The sequence below is a fragment of the Scaptodrosophila lebanonensis genome, unplaced genomic scaffold (assembly GCF_003285725.1).
Source record: "Scaptodrosophila lebanonensis strain 11010-0011.00,11010-0021.00 unplaced genomic scaffold, SlebRS2 tig00000001-arrow-pilon, whole genome shotgun sequence".
In the NCBI taxonomy this organism is placed as follows: Eukaryota; Metazoa; Arthropoda; class Insecta; order Diptera; family Drosophilidae; genus Scaptodrosophila; species Scaptodrosophila lebanonensis.
The window spans coordinates 20,719,501-20,735,420 of NW_022060529.1; the positions used below are offsets into that span (position 1 = coordinate 20,719,501).

General features: G+C 36.5%; 3 protein-coding genes across 3 annotated transcripts; all 3 read left to right on the top strand.

Moving 5' to 3' along the window:
* The first annotated feature begins 8,151 nt into the window (after positions 1 to 8,151).
* Positions 8,152 to 9,678, top strand: LOC115627624. The gene has a single exon (XM_030523363.1). The coding sequence runs from the start codon at positions 8,229 to 8,231 to the stop codon at positions 9,444 to 9,446; it is 1,218 nt and encodes a 405-aa protein (XP_030379223.1). The 5' UTR covers positions 8,152 to 8,228; the 3' UTR covers positions 9,447 to 9,678.
* A 599-nt stretch (positions 9,679 to 10,277) lies between these two features.
* Positions 10,278 to 11,293, top strand: LOC115627634 (leucine-rich repeat-containing protein 40). The gene has a single exon (XM_030523373.1). The coding sequence runs from the start codon at positions 10,377 to 10,379 to the stop codon at positions 11,112 to 11,114; it is 738 nt and encodes a 245-aa protein (XP_030379233.1). The 5' UTR covers positions 10,278 to 10,376; the 3' UTR covers positions 11,115 to 11,293.
* A 1,822-nt stretch (positions 11,294 to 13,115) lies between these two features.
* LOC115627644 (dynein light chain roadblock-type 1) lies at positions 13,116 to 13,723 on the top strand. The gene is made up of 2 exons (XM_030523381.1): positions 13,116 to 13,252; positions 13,310 to 13,723. The coding sequence occupies exons 1-2, from the start codon at positions 13,152 to 13,154 to the stop codon at positions 13,623 to 13,625; spliced, it is 417 nt and encodes a 138-aa protein (XP_030379241.1). The 5' UTR covers positions 13,116 to 13,151; the 3' UTR covers positions 13,626 to 13,723.
* The last annotated feature ends 2,197 nt before the right edge of the window (positions 13,724 to 15,920 follow it).

The following is a 15,920-nucleotide window of genomic DNA, read 5'->3' on the forward strand; positions in this document are numbered from 1 at the left end:
TGCTCGACTCGGCTTTTTGGGTTACTGTTAGTCAACAAACGTCACATTTGAATTGGGGGCCACACACCTGCTTGTCACAGCTTAATGCACACTCCTCCTTCCCCGCCGGCATTAAAGGGGCGTATGCATTTAAATACTTATATACTCGTAAATGTGTGCATGCATTACCATAATAATGACATTTTGACATCATCATAACAGAGGAGCACGTACGAAAACTACATCCTAATTGTGTGGAAAATAAATTGTCTACAGATTGTGGTTGGTTGGCCGTGCAATAATGCATTTCTGTGGTGTGGTGGGTGTGTTTTTGTTCCCTGGCACGTGTTTGTTTTGTTACCTTGAACATAAAGACAAATGCAGAGTATATGTTGTCGTTTGAAAATAAACTTGAAAGTTCAAAGTTGCAGCAGAAACAAGGAAATGCACACACACAGACACACACACAATTGAAAGATGCCGCTGGCGCCTAAAATGCTGCAACAAAATATTTACAATGACTTAAAAGGCTTTGCTCGAGGCCAAGATAAATGTACACACATATGTAGATGCATACATACATACATACATATGTATGTAGTTACTCATGTAAAAGTGCCAAGTGTGCATAAATAAATCAAAGCTTATTTAGTGGCAGATACTTCGACTTTGTAGTTTTGCGTTGCCAGTTGCACTGTGATAGTGTCCTTACATTGATTCTGCAGTGGCAGCAAATTTCCCGAAGCGATACGAACTAAATGAGTGTACTCGCACATTCAAAGGGCGGATGTAATATGGAAGTGCTAAGGAAAGAAGGCCAAAGAAATAGGAAATGTTATGAATGTGCAATCATACAGCTGACAGAGACACAGCAGCTGAACCACCAACAATAAGAACAACACACACAAGCTGCAGGTGACAAACCAACAAACATTTATGCTAGTACGTGCATGCTCATACGTGGAACGCCCCACAGTTTGGAAGCAAACTCAACACAATGAAAAATGCCAGCGGATATGAAAAACTATTTTACAGCTGCCTTTGTAGACATTTCCCTCCTTGTGTGGTTGACTTTCAGCCTGACGAAAGCTAGCATACGAGTACATGCACTCGCATTTAGTCGTCCTTAGCCCTGTCCCTCTGCAGGGCTTTACCCATTGGAGAAGGGTGTTTTATGCCCTTCTTTTCATCGTTTTCTAAAGTTTTTTTTTTTTACTTTATTACAACGGCAGTTCTCTTTGATTATAATTTATGGTCCGTGCAATTTATATGTGCAATTGAGCGCCTGACCAGCACCGACATTCTCGTTTTATTTACGAGTATCTATAGTTTTCATTATTTACGAGCCAACGACCTAACGGCATCAAATAGTCTCTAATTTAATATTAAAGCGCACATACATGTATATATATTTATTTGCGGTGCTCTATTGAACTTAGTTTTAATCTAACTTTCGCCTATAAATGTTTCTATATTTTTAGAAACTTTAAAAAACTGCATACCAAAATATTTAACAAGCATATAAGCCCTCATCATGCCATCAGGCTTACTTTAATAAAGATCTGACCTTTCTTTGCTGATGAGAAAGCTCATCGAACATTTCGGGATTATACTATATATAGTACTCTCAAAAGTATCAGTGCTCTTATGTAGAATCGCAAGCTATTTACTTTGATAGTTTATTTAATTTTTTTTATTAATGCTTGTTTGATGTGAATAGGTCTTTTAATATTATGTTTTTATTGTAAGGGGCTGTCAGGGCGACCCAATACAACTAAATACTGATATTGAATATAAATATATTTTACCCAAATAGTTTCGTACACGTTTTAAAACTGGATACATGCACAATACATATTCTCGCATGAAAAAACAAATGTAATTGCATGTAAAATTTGATATTGAAAATAAAAAGCTTGAATAGTGTTTTCTCTTATTATTGCACTGCCTAAAGTCGCTTTGAAATCAAGTGTTCTGTTTAATGTTAACACGTGTTCAAAAGCTACCAGTGTGATGTAAAACTCCTTTCGAATTTCCCCCATGGCTGCCATAGCCATTGTTATTCAGTGTTTTGATAAATGGCTGTAGAACGCCACTTTTGTGCGCAACTTTGTGAGAATAGTCCATAGGTAGATATGTATACGGATATACACACATGCATACATATATGCATATGTTTGTGCCTTGCATGTGCTATTTGTGGCTTTGTGTGTTCCTTAAAGGCACCTTGGATGGTTCGCACGAGCATTTACATAAAGCACTGCATTGACTGCAATGGATGACACACATGCACCGAATGTGAGGTTTTAATTAAATCATCTACAGCGAGACATTTGTTTCTGATTCAAATTTCAGCGATTTGTGTTCAACTAAAAACTTACACATAGTATGTCGTATCAAACTTATTAAAACTCAATAGGCTGAAAGGAAATTAACAATAATATAAATTTATTTTTTTTGAATGATTTTGCGTTGATTATTACATTTATAACAACAAAATTCAACGAATCTAGCTTAAAGATTATTTATGAAGTATATATTTCTTACTATTAGCGCATATTTGCCTGAAAAATTAACTTTAAAATATGCTGAAAACTACTAAGAAACTTATTGTGATTCAAGTGAGCTATTTGTTTTAAACATTTTTTTGTTGTAATTTTCTTTAATAGCATCAAATAAAAGCTGCTTCAGAAAAAGTATATTCACATTTCTATAAATTCCTCTATTACAATTTCTTTGCTAAGGTTTTAGAAACTTTATAGTTATTGGATGCTTAGAATCTAAAAAAGTATATAAGTACATACATTTTTTAAATATGTACAAACAAATTTAAATACGTTGATGTTTACTGATGCGAAATAATTCGCTTTTCAGCTTTGACGCGTCTCATTGCCCAACGCCATTGATTTTTTATGTAATTCCACTTGAAATGAGTGCTAAATCAACTTTTATTAGCAATATGGGCCATACGGTCACTTCTCGCATTAAATGCTCGTATGGCAATGGGCATGGGATCTGAGGGTCTGAGGGCCTGAGGGCCTGAGGCACGACCCTCAGCGCACAACAAAATCATTAATAATGAGATGCATGCAGTGAAGGCAAGTGGCCAACGTTTGATTTTGATTTAAATTGCGACAAAGTTTATGAAATCAAATTGACATTTTTTGCGCTCCTTTCAAATTTATCGTTAGTATAAGAAAAACTGAAAAAGAAAATGTTCGCATACTGCTTTTGTTTCGAGCATGAATAAGACATTATTATTATTATTATTTTTCTCTGAACGCGACTTCTTATTGCTTAAATATGCCGCTCTTAAAATGTAATCTGCTTTAAAGCTTCACAAGTTAGTCTCGTGTAAAAAACCAAACATCGCCTTGAAAATGTATAAAGAGATTTCAGCTTGGGCAGAGCTAAATAAGCTACATACTTAGCTACCTTCGAGGCCATTAACCTAATTGGCTCCTAAGACAGCACCTCTGTGCTCCTTCAGCCGTGCTCCGCTCCCTACAGCCAGATACAAAGCACTTGGTCTCTAATAAAATTGTTTAAGGATTACCTGCATACTTAAAATTTTATCCCATCTTAATCTTATTTTCACGGCAACATCTTACCTTTGGTTTTCTCTTGCTTTCGTTTCAGTGCCTCCATACAAAGGTGAGTTCAACTAACTTTCGACCCAAACACACGTGACTAAAGCTGGTTTACTGAAAGGTCGAGTGTTAAACCTTGAAATGGTTTGTTAATGCGTATGTTGTATGTTTCTCATTACCGTGTTTGCTTAGAACGTTGTTTGTCTTTCTCACAATTCCCTAAAATTAGATTAAAAACCATTTGAGCTCAGATTTTTCACTCTAAAGCTGGCAATGGGCCATTAAAATCTCATCGTTTTATTAATTAAGTTGTTAACTGATTTAGTGTCGCATGTACTTATACGTATGTGGGGGCTTGATTTGTCAATTAACTTAATTAACAGCTACCCGCTACTGTCAAACTTAAATGGAATTAATTAACCGATGTATAGCATTTATGGGTGGGAACATGTCGTGAAGCATATTTATGGCTCTCACAGGGCGTTAATTAGTTTTGAAAGCAGAAAACGAATGCGCCGGAGGGTAAGTTTGTGTAAAAAAAAGACCATTACAAATTGTAAATATAAAATGTTGTCATCAATTTTCGCCTTGTCATTTAGAAAACGGTTATTCATTTATTTATTAAAATTCATTGCGTTTCCATGGGGAAAATGTTATTAAAATTATACATTTTACACATATCCTGGAAAATCTAGGTAAAAAATTAACCTGACTAACAATTGCCGCACGCTAAAATGAAGACAAAGTGAATTTCCACTTAACAAAAAAGCTTTTATGTTCCATTATGCTTTTAACTTTTGGCAACTGTGGTTGCCCTCCATCTTGGCGACCATAAAAATTAAAGAAAATGAATGTCAAACGCTAACGCGTTTTTTATATGTATGGCCTGCTGCAAAGGCAAACACTCGCGAGGGTCCAAATTTTTTATATGAGGCATAAAACATACGAAATAAAGTAAATATGAAACATTAAAAATAAAATGAAAAATTAGCGTTGGGTTCTCGACTAATATTTTTTTGGGGATAAACTTTTTTATGCTTTAAGACTTAATGCATTCACACGTATGTGGTTAGTAATCTGACGAATCATATACAAGTATTCAGCAAATTGCCATTTCATTTCAACATTAAGCTGTTAACAAGAAAAGCCACTTCCTTATTTTTATGTAATGAAGTGTCACATATTTTTTACAAATTTGGTTTTTGATTTTATTTTTCGTATGAAGAGCACAGTTTAACTATTTTAAGAATAAATAAAGAAGAAAGAAAAAGCGTAACCCATTGATATGAAGCCAATTCGTGAGTTTCATTTGAACTTTCATTTAAACTGAAATACTCAAGGATTGAGTACACATGTAATGCCAACTAAGCCTAGAGTTACTACTTTTCTAAATTTGTTAAGCCTACATATTTTTGTTAATTGAATTATTTAAAATAAATAAAGGATAAAGGAAAGGACTATTGGTAATCTATTTATGAATAGCAGGGCTATATGTACATCTAAGTCACACGTTTTTTTTTTTAATATTAATATTTATGCAATGCAATGTAAATACTTGGAGTTTTGGAAGAACAAAAGCTATTGAAAATCGTCGTTGGCGGGCCATTGACTGATACCGCCCATTATAGCTGTGTATTTCACATCTCTCATTATTTCACAGAGCTCGCAGCCTAAGGCTGCAATCACATCAGGTCGCTTTCGTCGTTAATAGTAATAAACATAACACATGTTACATTCAACTAGAAACTTAACATTGATATAATTTTATATATGAAATATTAATAACATTTTCAAAGGACATTGAAATTATATAAATATTGTTTGGTAAATATGACCAACTGGATTGTAATGTCCGCAACAAATGCCACAATTGTGAACGCATATAACGTGTTTATGAAATGGCGAAATGGGAGCACAAATTTTAAAAATTCAAACAACCCCCACACACCTCGCTTCGTCTTATTCTTTAAGCAAATGTAAGAATTATTCCTGATGTAAAATCAAATCATTATTAGCCGCCGAATCCACTGATGCCACTATTAAAATGGCTTATAAAGCAATACAAAATGAAACAACATGCTAAAAGGTGGGAAAAATAAAAGAAAATTGTCTTATTTACATAAATGTAGAGAATCTTTAGTGAGTTCCCTACGAGTGAGTAAAAATCTGCTCCAGAAACTCCGTTAATAATAAGTACACCACACGTCGGCGTTTTAATTAATGGAGTACAATATTTATTAATGTGCAAATTAAATCAAATTAAATTAAAGTTTATTCATAACTTGTTCACAACGTCTCCTCGCTTCCGAAGCCAAACTCGTACTGCTAAAACGATATACTTTCTTAGACTACCCTGGACTGACCACTCCGATAGTCCGATGATTATCTGCTGGTTCAAGAGCTGCCAACCCTACATAAATAAGATTGTTCAAATAAGTGCAATGGCGGCCAAGGTGAATTTAAAATTATGAACTTAGAAACTTATAATCTTGAGAGCTATGTATTTTAGTAGCCATGATTGCGTCCGTAATGCTGGACTTGACATTTTTAATCAGCATCTATCTACTTTTTAGACTTAAATAGCAAATTAGCACAGGTAATAACTATTCATTATATTCATCATCCATACTATGCCTGTACTAAGTATATACCAATACTATATATATACTTTTTATATAGAAATACCTGTAACTCCACTTTGCACCAAATATGTGAACACAAATATACTATATACGAGTATGTAAGAGATTGTGTGTTTGTGACGTACTCGACAATAAAAATCGTTTTGTATTTTGGTTTCCAGAATACCAATATATGTATGTATATGACGGACTATTAAATATATTTAAAAACAAAGACTTACACATGCACAAATATACACAAATACTATACATATGTATTTTTGTATTTGAAGTTTTTTAAAATTATGTTCTTACAAAGCTTATTTTCCATTGAATCTCTTCCATTCATACTATTTAACGCATGCATGCAGCGCTAATGCAAATCTTTCAATCGCAGATATCCATTTAATAACGTTAAATTATTTTAAAGTTTGTATGAATCCACACGCAAAGCGGTTTTCAATTTATTACACAACCGATTTAATTGAGGTGTACAATAAGTTCGAATTTAATATACACGCATATAATATAATATACAAGTACTACTTAATTCATTGCTAAATACCCGTTCGTGTCGTGAGAAAATATTTTAAGAAAATAATCTCCACATCAATAATTACTTATAATTATAAATTGCATATTGCTACGAATTACATGCGGTCTAAGCTAAGCCTAAGCGAAGAAAAATATTTTCTATATTTATATATATACATATATATATATTTTGAATGCCGTTTTCGTAGTTTTTAAGGCATCCTGTATTTAAAAGAGAATTTATTTACTGGCGGGACGTCAAACATTTGCACATAATTCAAGTAAGTTCGGCTTTAAGTTACCATTGCACAGCTTTTTTAGTTAATTAGGGGAGGTTCACCTAACAATAGCCATCATTTGTTCATTAATTAAATTTAAAGCCAGGAATGGTAATGCATAGTGTGTAGATAAAGGCATTGCGCCCACTTCGGAAACATTAAAAAGTCACATAACGAACATTTGTGGAATTTCAAAACCTGTTTAAATGAATTTAAAATGTTAAATGAATAAGTAATTATGCGGGTACACGTTTACATTATTAGACTTACCACAAATAGTAATTTTAAAAACATTGATGCATTTAATTAATTTACCACACATGTAACTAAATAAACATTTGTGTAAAGTTCGCATTTCAAGCGTTTGTTAGCTTATATTGTATGAGTAGAAAAGTATATAAAAAATATGAAATCTGAGAGGAGACATACTATAGACCTTCGTCACTTTGTTCACTCATGTATTTTATTAAGTCAGGAAAATATTTTTTCCAACTGATTAGTATGAACACAACCCAAATAAGTGCGTGCTATTAAAATACAAGTTCTTGAAGCTTTAGATTGTGCTGCTCAAATGAAAACTGAAATATTTTTGCTGGCCAATTGGACCTGCGATGGAATTTCGCAATCAATTGATTGAACATTTGGCAATCAAATATGCCAAGCGGCAAGCTCGCCGGGTTTATTATTTTGATTTTGCCTGCTGGCTGATTTCTTTTCAACTTGAAGGATATCAACACACGCAGTTGTTATTTTTATTGTTGCGGTTGTCTGCCAGTTTGGGTTGACTGGTATATTTTTTGTTTGGAATATCGTTTATCTCTATGTTCCATGTAATACACTGCATTTGTCCTCAGGTTGTGTATACGCATCGACGCTCCTGCGGTCTGCTATTTCTATCGTTTTATTTGAAACTCAGCGCAATCATGCTCGCTGCAATGTTGTCAGTAGCTTTTGTTTTTCATTTGACGTAGAAGTTTTGCCGCATGATTGCTTTCTATTTTCCGTTTGGCTGCCAGTCTGCAGTATCTAAAGAAGAGCCATTGGTTGGTTAATTATCGAATTATGAGCAGCAAAATTGAAATTGACCGGGTAGTCGGGGCCAACAAAGTCAGTTTCTATTGTCATACCCATAATTCAGTTGTTTTCTCGATTAGTTGCCAGTTCGAAACTGAACTACCGGAAAAATTCAAGTTTTAATTTTCGATAATTTAGTAAACTCCAGAAGAATGTTTATTAGAGAAGATTCGCGCAACACTGGACGGGAAAGAAACATGCTCGTCCACAAGAATGCACTGCCCTATCTGGCCGCCGTAAAGCGGGGACTCTACACACTGACAAATCCGGTCTATGGCAGCAATCCAGTACCTAGCGCCTTCGACCAACGTAACAATCCGGCTGAGGGCAATCCGATGCAGCAGCAGCATGTCATAAACATTGACCGGAAGGCCTTCAAAAACAACCATAAGTATTACCAACACCTAGTGATGACTCCCGAACAGCAGCTGCCCAAGGCCAAGTCCCACGTGGTCATGAACGAGCAGCGGGAGCTTTATCGCCAGCATCGCAAGCGCATGGCCAATATAAAGGGCAAGGTGAACACAAACCTGCCAGCTCCCACTTTCAAGATCGAGGGCAACCACATGGAGCTGTCCTACATGGAAATGCTGACGGCTCTCTATCGGAAGAGTAACAATACACTGCGCACCTTCACCAAGTCCCCGGAGCGCCTGGCCGCTGGCCGTTGGCGCAACACCAACGTGGCACGCGAGAAGGAACGCAAGCAGCAGGAGCAGAACAAGAAACTGTACCAAGGCGGCGGCCTCTTCGATCCAAACGTCGGCAAGTCGCGATCCCGAAAAGGCGCTACCAAGCCCTTCACCTACGAGATACCCATGCACGTACTGCATCGCTACGAGAAACTGATGCCCAAGTGTGACGTGGGAATGCTCTGCAAACTTCTCCGTCCGCAGGTCTACTTTGATGTGGAGGTTCGTGGCACTCGAGTCCATGGACGATTGGCCATACAGCTCTTCACGGAGGCCTGTCCCGAGGTGGTGCTACAGTTCATGCGTCTCTGCACCCTGCGTGAGAGCCGACGCATCTGTTTCACGCGCACATTTGCGCCCATCTGGCTGGAGGGGAAGGTTGCGCTCGACTCGGATCGCACCCTCGACATGTCTCATATCGAGCATGACTTCGAGGTGCTGAACCACGGCGTCGACGCGGGAATATTGTCCTTTCCCAGTCGCTATGTGCGAGGCAGCTCCCGGACCGCCCTCAACTTTACCATTAGCTTTAAGCCACTTTCCATTCTGAATGGTAAGCGCATCGCGTTTGGCAAGATACGCAAGGGACTGCAGCTGCTGGAGCGCATCCAGGACGCCACATCGCATTTGGCTAAGCCGCACGACCTAGTTGTTATGAAAGGCTGCGGTGTACTGTAGAACTTTCCGGATGCTGCTCAGATCACATCCAAATCTTTAATGTGTCATGAGAGAAAATTTCTGGTGTGCGCTTGGCTTGAAAACATTGTGCAATAGCACACCATTTCCCTTTTATAATACAAACTAAAACTAAAATATATACTAAAAGGGAATGCTAAAGTCGGCTCAACTCCTAAATACCCTGTACCACCCCACAAAAAAGAAATTAAATTAATTAATTAATATAATTAAATTAATTAACTAAATGAATTAACTAACTTAAATATAAAATATTCCATACATGCATACATACATTTACATTTACATCAGAATCGTGTCTATGCGTGTTTGTGTACTTGTACATATGTATGTATGTGTGCATTGGGCCTGCTTATATGGCTATAACTTTCTTTCCGATCAACCTATCATAATGAAACTTGGTATACGGATATATAATCACTAAGTGGATGTGTCTACCAAATTTAAAATTTCAAAAAGTACGGGAGTTATAGAGAATAACGAATAGGGGGGAGTGGGGGGGGGGGGGGGTGGATCAGAAAAAATGAACAAACTCGTCCTTTCTCGGGCTCAGGAGAATCTGTATACCAAGTTTGGTTATTCTAGCTCTTATACTTTCTGAGATCCTTGCGTTCATACAGACAGACAGACAGACGGACAAACACACAATTAATTCTCAATTAAAGAATAAGTTAATAAAGACGGCTGTAAATTAAACAATCCTCAATATACTTGTAAATCATATTTATTTGACCATAAAGAAGCATTCCTTGAAAATGCAGTCACACAAACACCTACAAAGAAAAACCTATTACTCAGTTCCATTCATCACCTCGTCGTGTCTACACATATACATAGCAGTTATTTTTGTTGTTCAACATATACTATTAAATTTGTCTTAGTTTTTAAGACATTTCATTCGATTCAAAATTAATGGAAGGAATGGTGGGCGACGGCCTGAACAGTCCTCGTGTGCAGGGTGGAAAGGATGCTCTCGAAGATAATTCCATATGCATACCAGACAAATATACGATGCGCAACACACGTGTCCTGTCCGTCATGAAGGCGCAGCTGGAGGAGGTGCCGGATGATTTGCTAGAAACAGCTCGTGCCGAACACGTCACTGTCGTCAACTTTGAGGGAAATCTGCTGCATCACATGCCGCGTGGACTCCAGCACCTTTCCGACCAGTTGTCCGAGCTTGTGCTAGCCAAGAATCAGATTGCCTTCATACCAGCATGTATTTCGCAGTTCTCACGCCTCTCGGTTGCCAACTTTTCTTGCAATTTGCTGCGAAACTTGCCCAACGAATTTGGGGCATTGCAAATGCTGTGTGAGTTGGACATTTCGCATAATCGCCTCGACAAGCTGCCTCTTTGCATAGGAGAGCTGCAGAATTTGGAAGTGCTGTTGGCCAACGATAATCATATAAGGGAGCTAAATGCTAGCGAATCGGGCTTAGGCGGCCTAAAGCGTCTCATAACGCTAGATCTGCGCAATAATGATATTGATACTGTGCCACCCGTTCTGGGCAACTTGACGAACATTAAACGTCTGAAACTAACTGGCAATCCATTTCGACAGCCTCGCCACCAGATCTTGTCCCAAGGTACCGCCGCAATTATGGAGTACCTCCGCGGCCGTATACCCGCATCTGCTAGTACTATGTAAGGAGTGGTACTTTGCTAATTTTAAAATCGTATCATCTCTGCGAACAACTCGTACAATGTTCAAAGCGTGCTCTATTGAAAATACAAACAAGAGTTATTAAATTTGTGCTGGTCTACCAATATACAAGCTTCGCTTTTTCTTTGTACTCGATTGCCAAATAAAATACAATTGTAAACCAATAACTGTTTGAAAACGCCTTTCTCCGCCAAAAGCATTCAAATAAATGGGAGCTCCAATCCAAGTACACCTCAAGAATGGAAAACATATTCGAGAATTCAACAGTTAAATGTTGATGTTGGCAAAATGAAGTGCCAACGAAGCTGAAAACAGTTCGAATGTTAATTATTCAGTCGGATCAAATCATTGGCCATTTAAAAAAATGTATAATTATAGAAATACTATATTTGAGCCTTCCTGGATTAATGTTTTGCACAAACAACTACAAAAAGTTTGTGTGAACTCTTTATTTGTGTTCACAAAAATGTCGAGTAATGGAAAACCCAAAATTTCAGTGCTAAAAAAATGTTTTAAGTTCGAAAGAATGCCTAAAGGTATTATCTACCTCAAGTTCAAAAATACTAAAATCATGTAAATTTTTTGTCACGCCCACTTCTCAAAAGATTTCAAGAGATTTGTTGTGAAAAAACGCCAATCCTGTGATGATATTTAACGGAGCTTACAGAAGAATCTAATACCAATTAAATCGACAATCATAACTGGTTGTAAAGCCGGTACAACACAGGCACTAAAACTACGTAGTTCTTGGATACATATACGCATGCAGCCTTTGTACTAAATACCAGAGCTGTAAATTTCTTTTTATACCCTGTACCCAAAGGGTACAAGGGTATATTAGTTTTGTTATACCCTGTACCCAAAGGGTACAAGGGTATATTAGTTTTGTGCGAGTGCACATGGAACACACAGAAGGAGGCTTGGTAGACCCCACAAAGTATATATATTCTTGATCAGCATGACAAGCCGAGTCGATATAGCCATGTCCGTCTGTCCGTCTGTCCGTCTGTCTGTCCGTCTGTCTGTCTGTATGAACGCAAGGATCTCCGAAAGTATAAGAGCTAGAATAACCAAACTTGGTATACAGATTCTCCTGAGACCGAGAAAGGACGAGTTTGTTCATTTTTTCTGACCCACCCCCCCCCACTCCCCCTCTATTAACGATTTTCTATAACTCCCGTAATTCTTGGAATTTTGAACTAAAATTTGGTAGTCACATTAGGTTAGTAATTATATATCCGTATACCAAGTGATATGATCATTATGATATAATGATCGGAAAGAAAGTTATAGCCATATAACCAGGCCCAATGCACACATATATACATATGTACAAGTACACAAACACGCATAAGGCACGATTCTGATGTAAATGTAAATGTATGTATGCATGCATGGAATATTTTATATTTAATTAGTTAATATTTAGTTAATTAATTAAATTAATTTAGTTAATTAATTTAATTAATTTAGTTAATTAATTTAATTAAATTAAATTAATTAATTAATTTAAATACTTTTTTGTGGGGTGGTACAGGGTATTTAAGAGTTGAGCCTGCTCGACTTTAGCATTCCTTTCTTGTTTTTTCTTTGTCCTTAAAATCCAAAAAATTCCAATTTTAAAATCGCTCATTTTTCAGTAAAAGCCAAATGTTGGATAACCCACCAACTGTTTTTCTTTCATAACCAATTTCATATGTGTCTTTTAGTGCTACTCATAGTACAATTATTCTAAACATTCTATCTTTTGTTTCTATTAGATATTTTCAACTGAGAAAACAAGCATTGTTTCGAAGCGCAAGTAACATTTTTATTGCAGAAAAATAGCTATAGAAATTATTTTTGGTGACACTTATAATAAATGAGCAATTTTTTTTATGATTAGAAGCAAACAAGGTATGTGTGTGAAAAGCAGTCAAGTTAAAATTCAGTTGCTTTCAACAGCTCAGCTCGAAACAATCACTGAGAAATTCAGAGATATCCCATTTTCATACAGAACTAGAAAGTGCAAATTTAATAGAAATGGGTGATTCAAGGTTACATTCAACGGCATCAGCTTCTTCGGCGCATCAGTTAACGCCGACACCCCGAAAATCCCATGGTCATTCGCAAAAGGAAGTACCGTAAGTAAAAGCATCAGAATTATGAATTATCTAGTGATTAAAATTCTATTCACAAAGACGGGAAAAATCCTACGATGGGGATACATTTATTAAGCACTTTTCTTCACGAGGCGCTCGCGAAATTATCGTAACAGACTCCCATGGCAAGCCACTTCGATGGACGGTTCCCACAAAGCGCTGTAATCTTTATGTTTCGATGCTGAAGCCCCTGGTAACAATGGCTCGCAACGTGGTGCGCGATCTGGATCCCTCCGATGACGTCACATTTTTGCGCATGCGTTCCGAATCACGTGAAGTGCTCATCACTCTGGGATCAGATTTTATTTTAATTGTCATACAAAACCTCAGGCACAAGAGGCATGATCGCACATAAATCCTTTAAGCATTAAAAGTTTGTATTACTCAAGTATTTATTTCTTGCGACGGTACGTTAAAAATTAAACAAAATTAATCGTTAAAATGGAAAATAGACAGGGACGCAGTTTAATTTTATTTTGATTTGTACTTTAGAGCATCAAAAGAGGATGCAATTTTGAATTTATTTTGCGCCTGAATGCAAAGTTTACCAAAAAGTTGTCCTTGGGGTGGGTAGCCGGCTTATTATGTTATTATAATACATTTTTAAACTTCATCCTCTGCTCACTTTTGTAATTTTTTTGCATTTATTGTAAGTAGACTGGCGCGACTATGCCAAATCGATTAAAACATAACAGTCTGCCCGTGCGCTTGAATTAACGCCGGAATTCATACCAGACTTGGTAAGTAGACTCTTAGTAGGGATTATGGACACGTGCTTACATTATTTGATTGATTTCACAAAAACACGAGCTAATTTTTGGAAGAAGCAATTGAAAATGGAGTTGTGCGAATAATTATATTTTCGTAATAGTATTGGTCGCATCGGTGGTACGGCCAAAATATTATTTCCAAATCATAGTCAAGTGATGTACGCATTGACTGAAACATTTCCAAATGTGTGGCATACGTATTAAATGAGTAATGTAAAGCTTCAATTAGTCACATGAATTGACAGACTGAGCCCGAGCCTGAATATCACATGGTTCAAATGCCCTGTAAAGCGCATTATCCGCTTCATTTCAGTTTCAGTTTAGTCGTATACGTAATGTGGCAGTAATGCAATTGTAAATGTAGTTGAAATAACTATGTATGTACGTAAAGTAGTAGTAGTAGCTAGTAGTAGTGTGGGGATGTTCTGGATGGAAAAACTCAATTAGGTTCGCCGCATTCATCAATCGTTGCTTTTGGCGTTTGGCTTTTGAATGGCTGGAAGCGAAACTAAACTTCATTAAAATGAGTTTTTGTGCTATCGACTGGCCATTTCAAAATGAAAACACGTCAGAATGACAAAGACAGACGAGCATACTCGTAAATACATACTTGTAGATCAATGGATTTGTATTTATTTACAAGTTGAAATTCTAAGCGTGTCATGTCCGCATTCCCAATGCGATCAAGCGATAGAAATTGAATGTTAATGGTACATAGGGCAATTAATTCCGTACGTGTCCCTCATTTCACACAGGCACACTTTATCCTTCACCGTCTATTCTTGTTTTACTTTTCATTCATCATCGCACGTATTTTATGTATGTATGTACTGTATATGTGTGAATTTGTATTGTTTTGCGCAACAGGAAATGCCTGATGAAAAACCCAACCATAAACTAACGCGTGCTAGCGATTAAATGGCTAATATACATGCACACTCACACACACTTTCGTTAGCACCAATACTAGCATACCCGCACACATACAGCCCGACAACTATAAAATTAAATGGCATGCCGTTTGTCTGCCGTTATTACTGGGAATGGGCTCCCTGTATCCTTGTTTACAATTCGCCACTTTTGGCTTTTGTTTTGAATTCATTTACGCGTATTTATTTAACGCTTGTTTAGCGTGTGCCTTTTATTTCTTTTTGTCGTTTTATTCTCATTCTGTCTAGTGGTTTCGAAATTATATTTTGCAACAACATATTTTGCGGGCATATGGTTTCCCCCACTGTTTGTGTGTATTTATGTATTTATGTTTCAAGTATTCGTTCAAAACAGGCTGATGGTAAACTGTCTAATGACTTAAATAAAAACTCGCATTAAATAAGGCATTTATTGAGGATTTCCAAACACATTTCCCCTAAAACCATTTAAGCTATTGTGCCAATATAAATAATTGCTTAAATGTACGCAGCCAATTAGAAACATGAATAAATTGCTAAATTCGATTACGCCCAACTTTTATAGTCCCCTTAATCTGAAAATATTTTATTAAATACAATATTTATAATTTTTGGGTACGAAACAGTAAGTCTGGAGGAGGAGAACAAATTGATTCGGGTTGAGAGTAAAATGTCGATTTTTGAAATTTAATTATAAATATATTGAGTTTTTTGACATGTACGATGTAGACATTTCTAGATAAATATATGTGATCTTCAGTTTCTCGTAGAAATTGAAATGACCCAGAGACCACGTACCATTATTACTTTCAATAGTCTAATTTATAATGTAGATGTAGTTAAAAATGTTAAATATTCATTTTGTCTGTTTGCATGTAATAATTAATATTATTTTAATGAGTAATTTAAATCAATTTACATTGTATAATTTACATTTACATTATTGTTCTCTCTTAAAGACTTCTGCTCCAT

Coding starts and splice junctions, on each gene's coding strand:
- LOC115627624 (XM_030523363.1), top strand. CDS start 8,229: ATGTTTATTAGAGAAGATTCGCGCAACACTGGACGGGAAAGAAACATG.
- LOC115627634 (XM_030523373.1), top strand. CDS start 10,377: ATGGAAGGAATGGTGGGCGACGGCCTGAACAGTCCTCGTGTGCAGGGT.
- LOC115627644 (XM_030523381.1), top strand. CDS start 13,152: ATGGGTGATTCAAGGTTACATTCAACGGCATCAGCTTCTTCGGCGCAT. Junction 13,253..13,309: donor CATTCGCAAAAGGAAGTACC/GTAAGTAAAAGC, acceptor CTATTCACAAAG/ACGGGAAAAATCCTACGATG.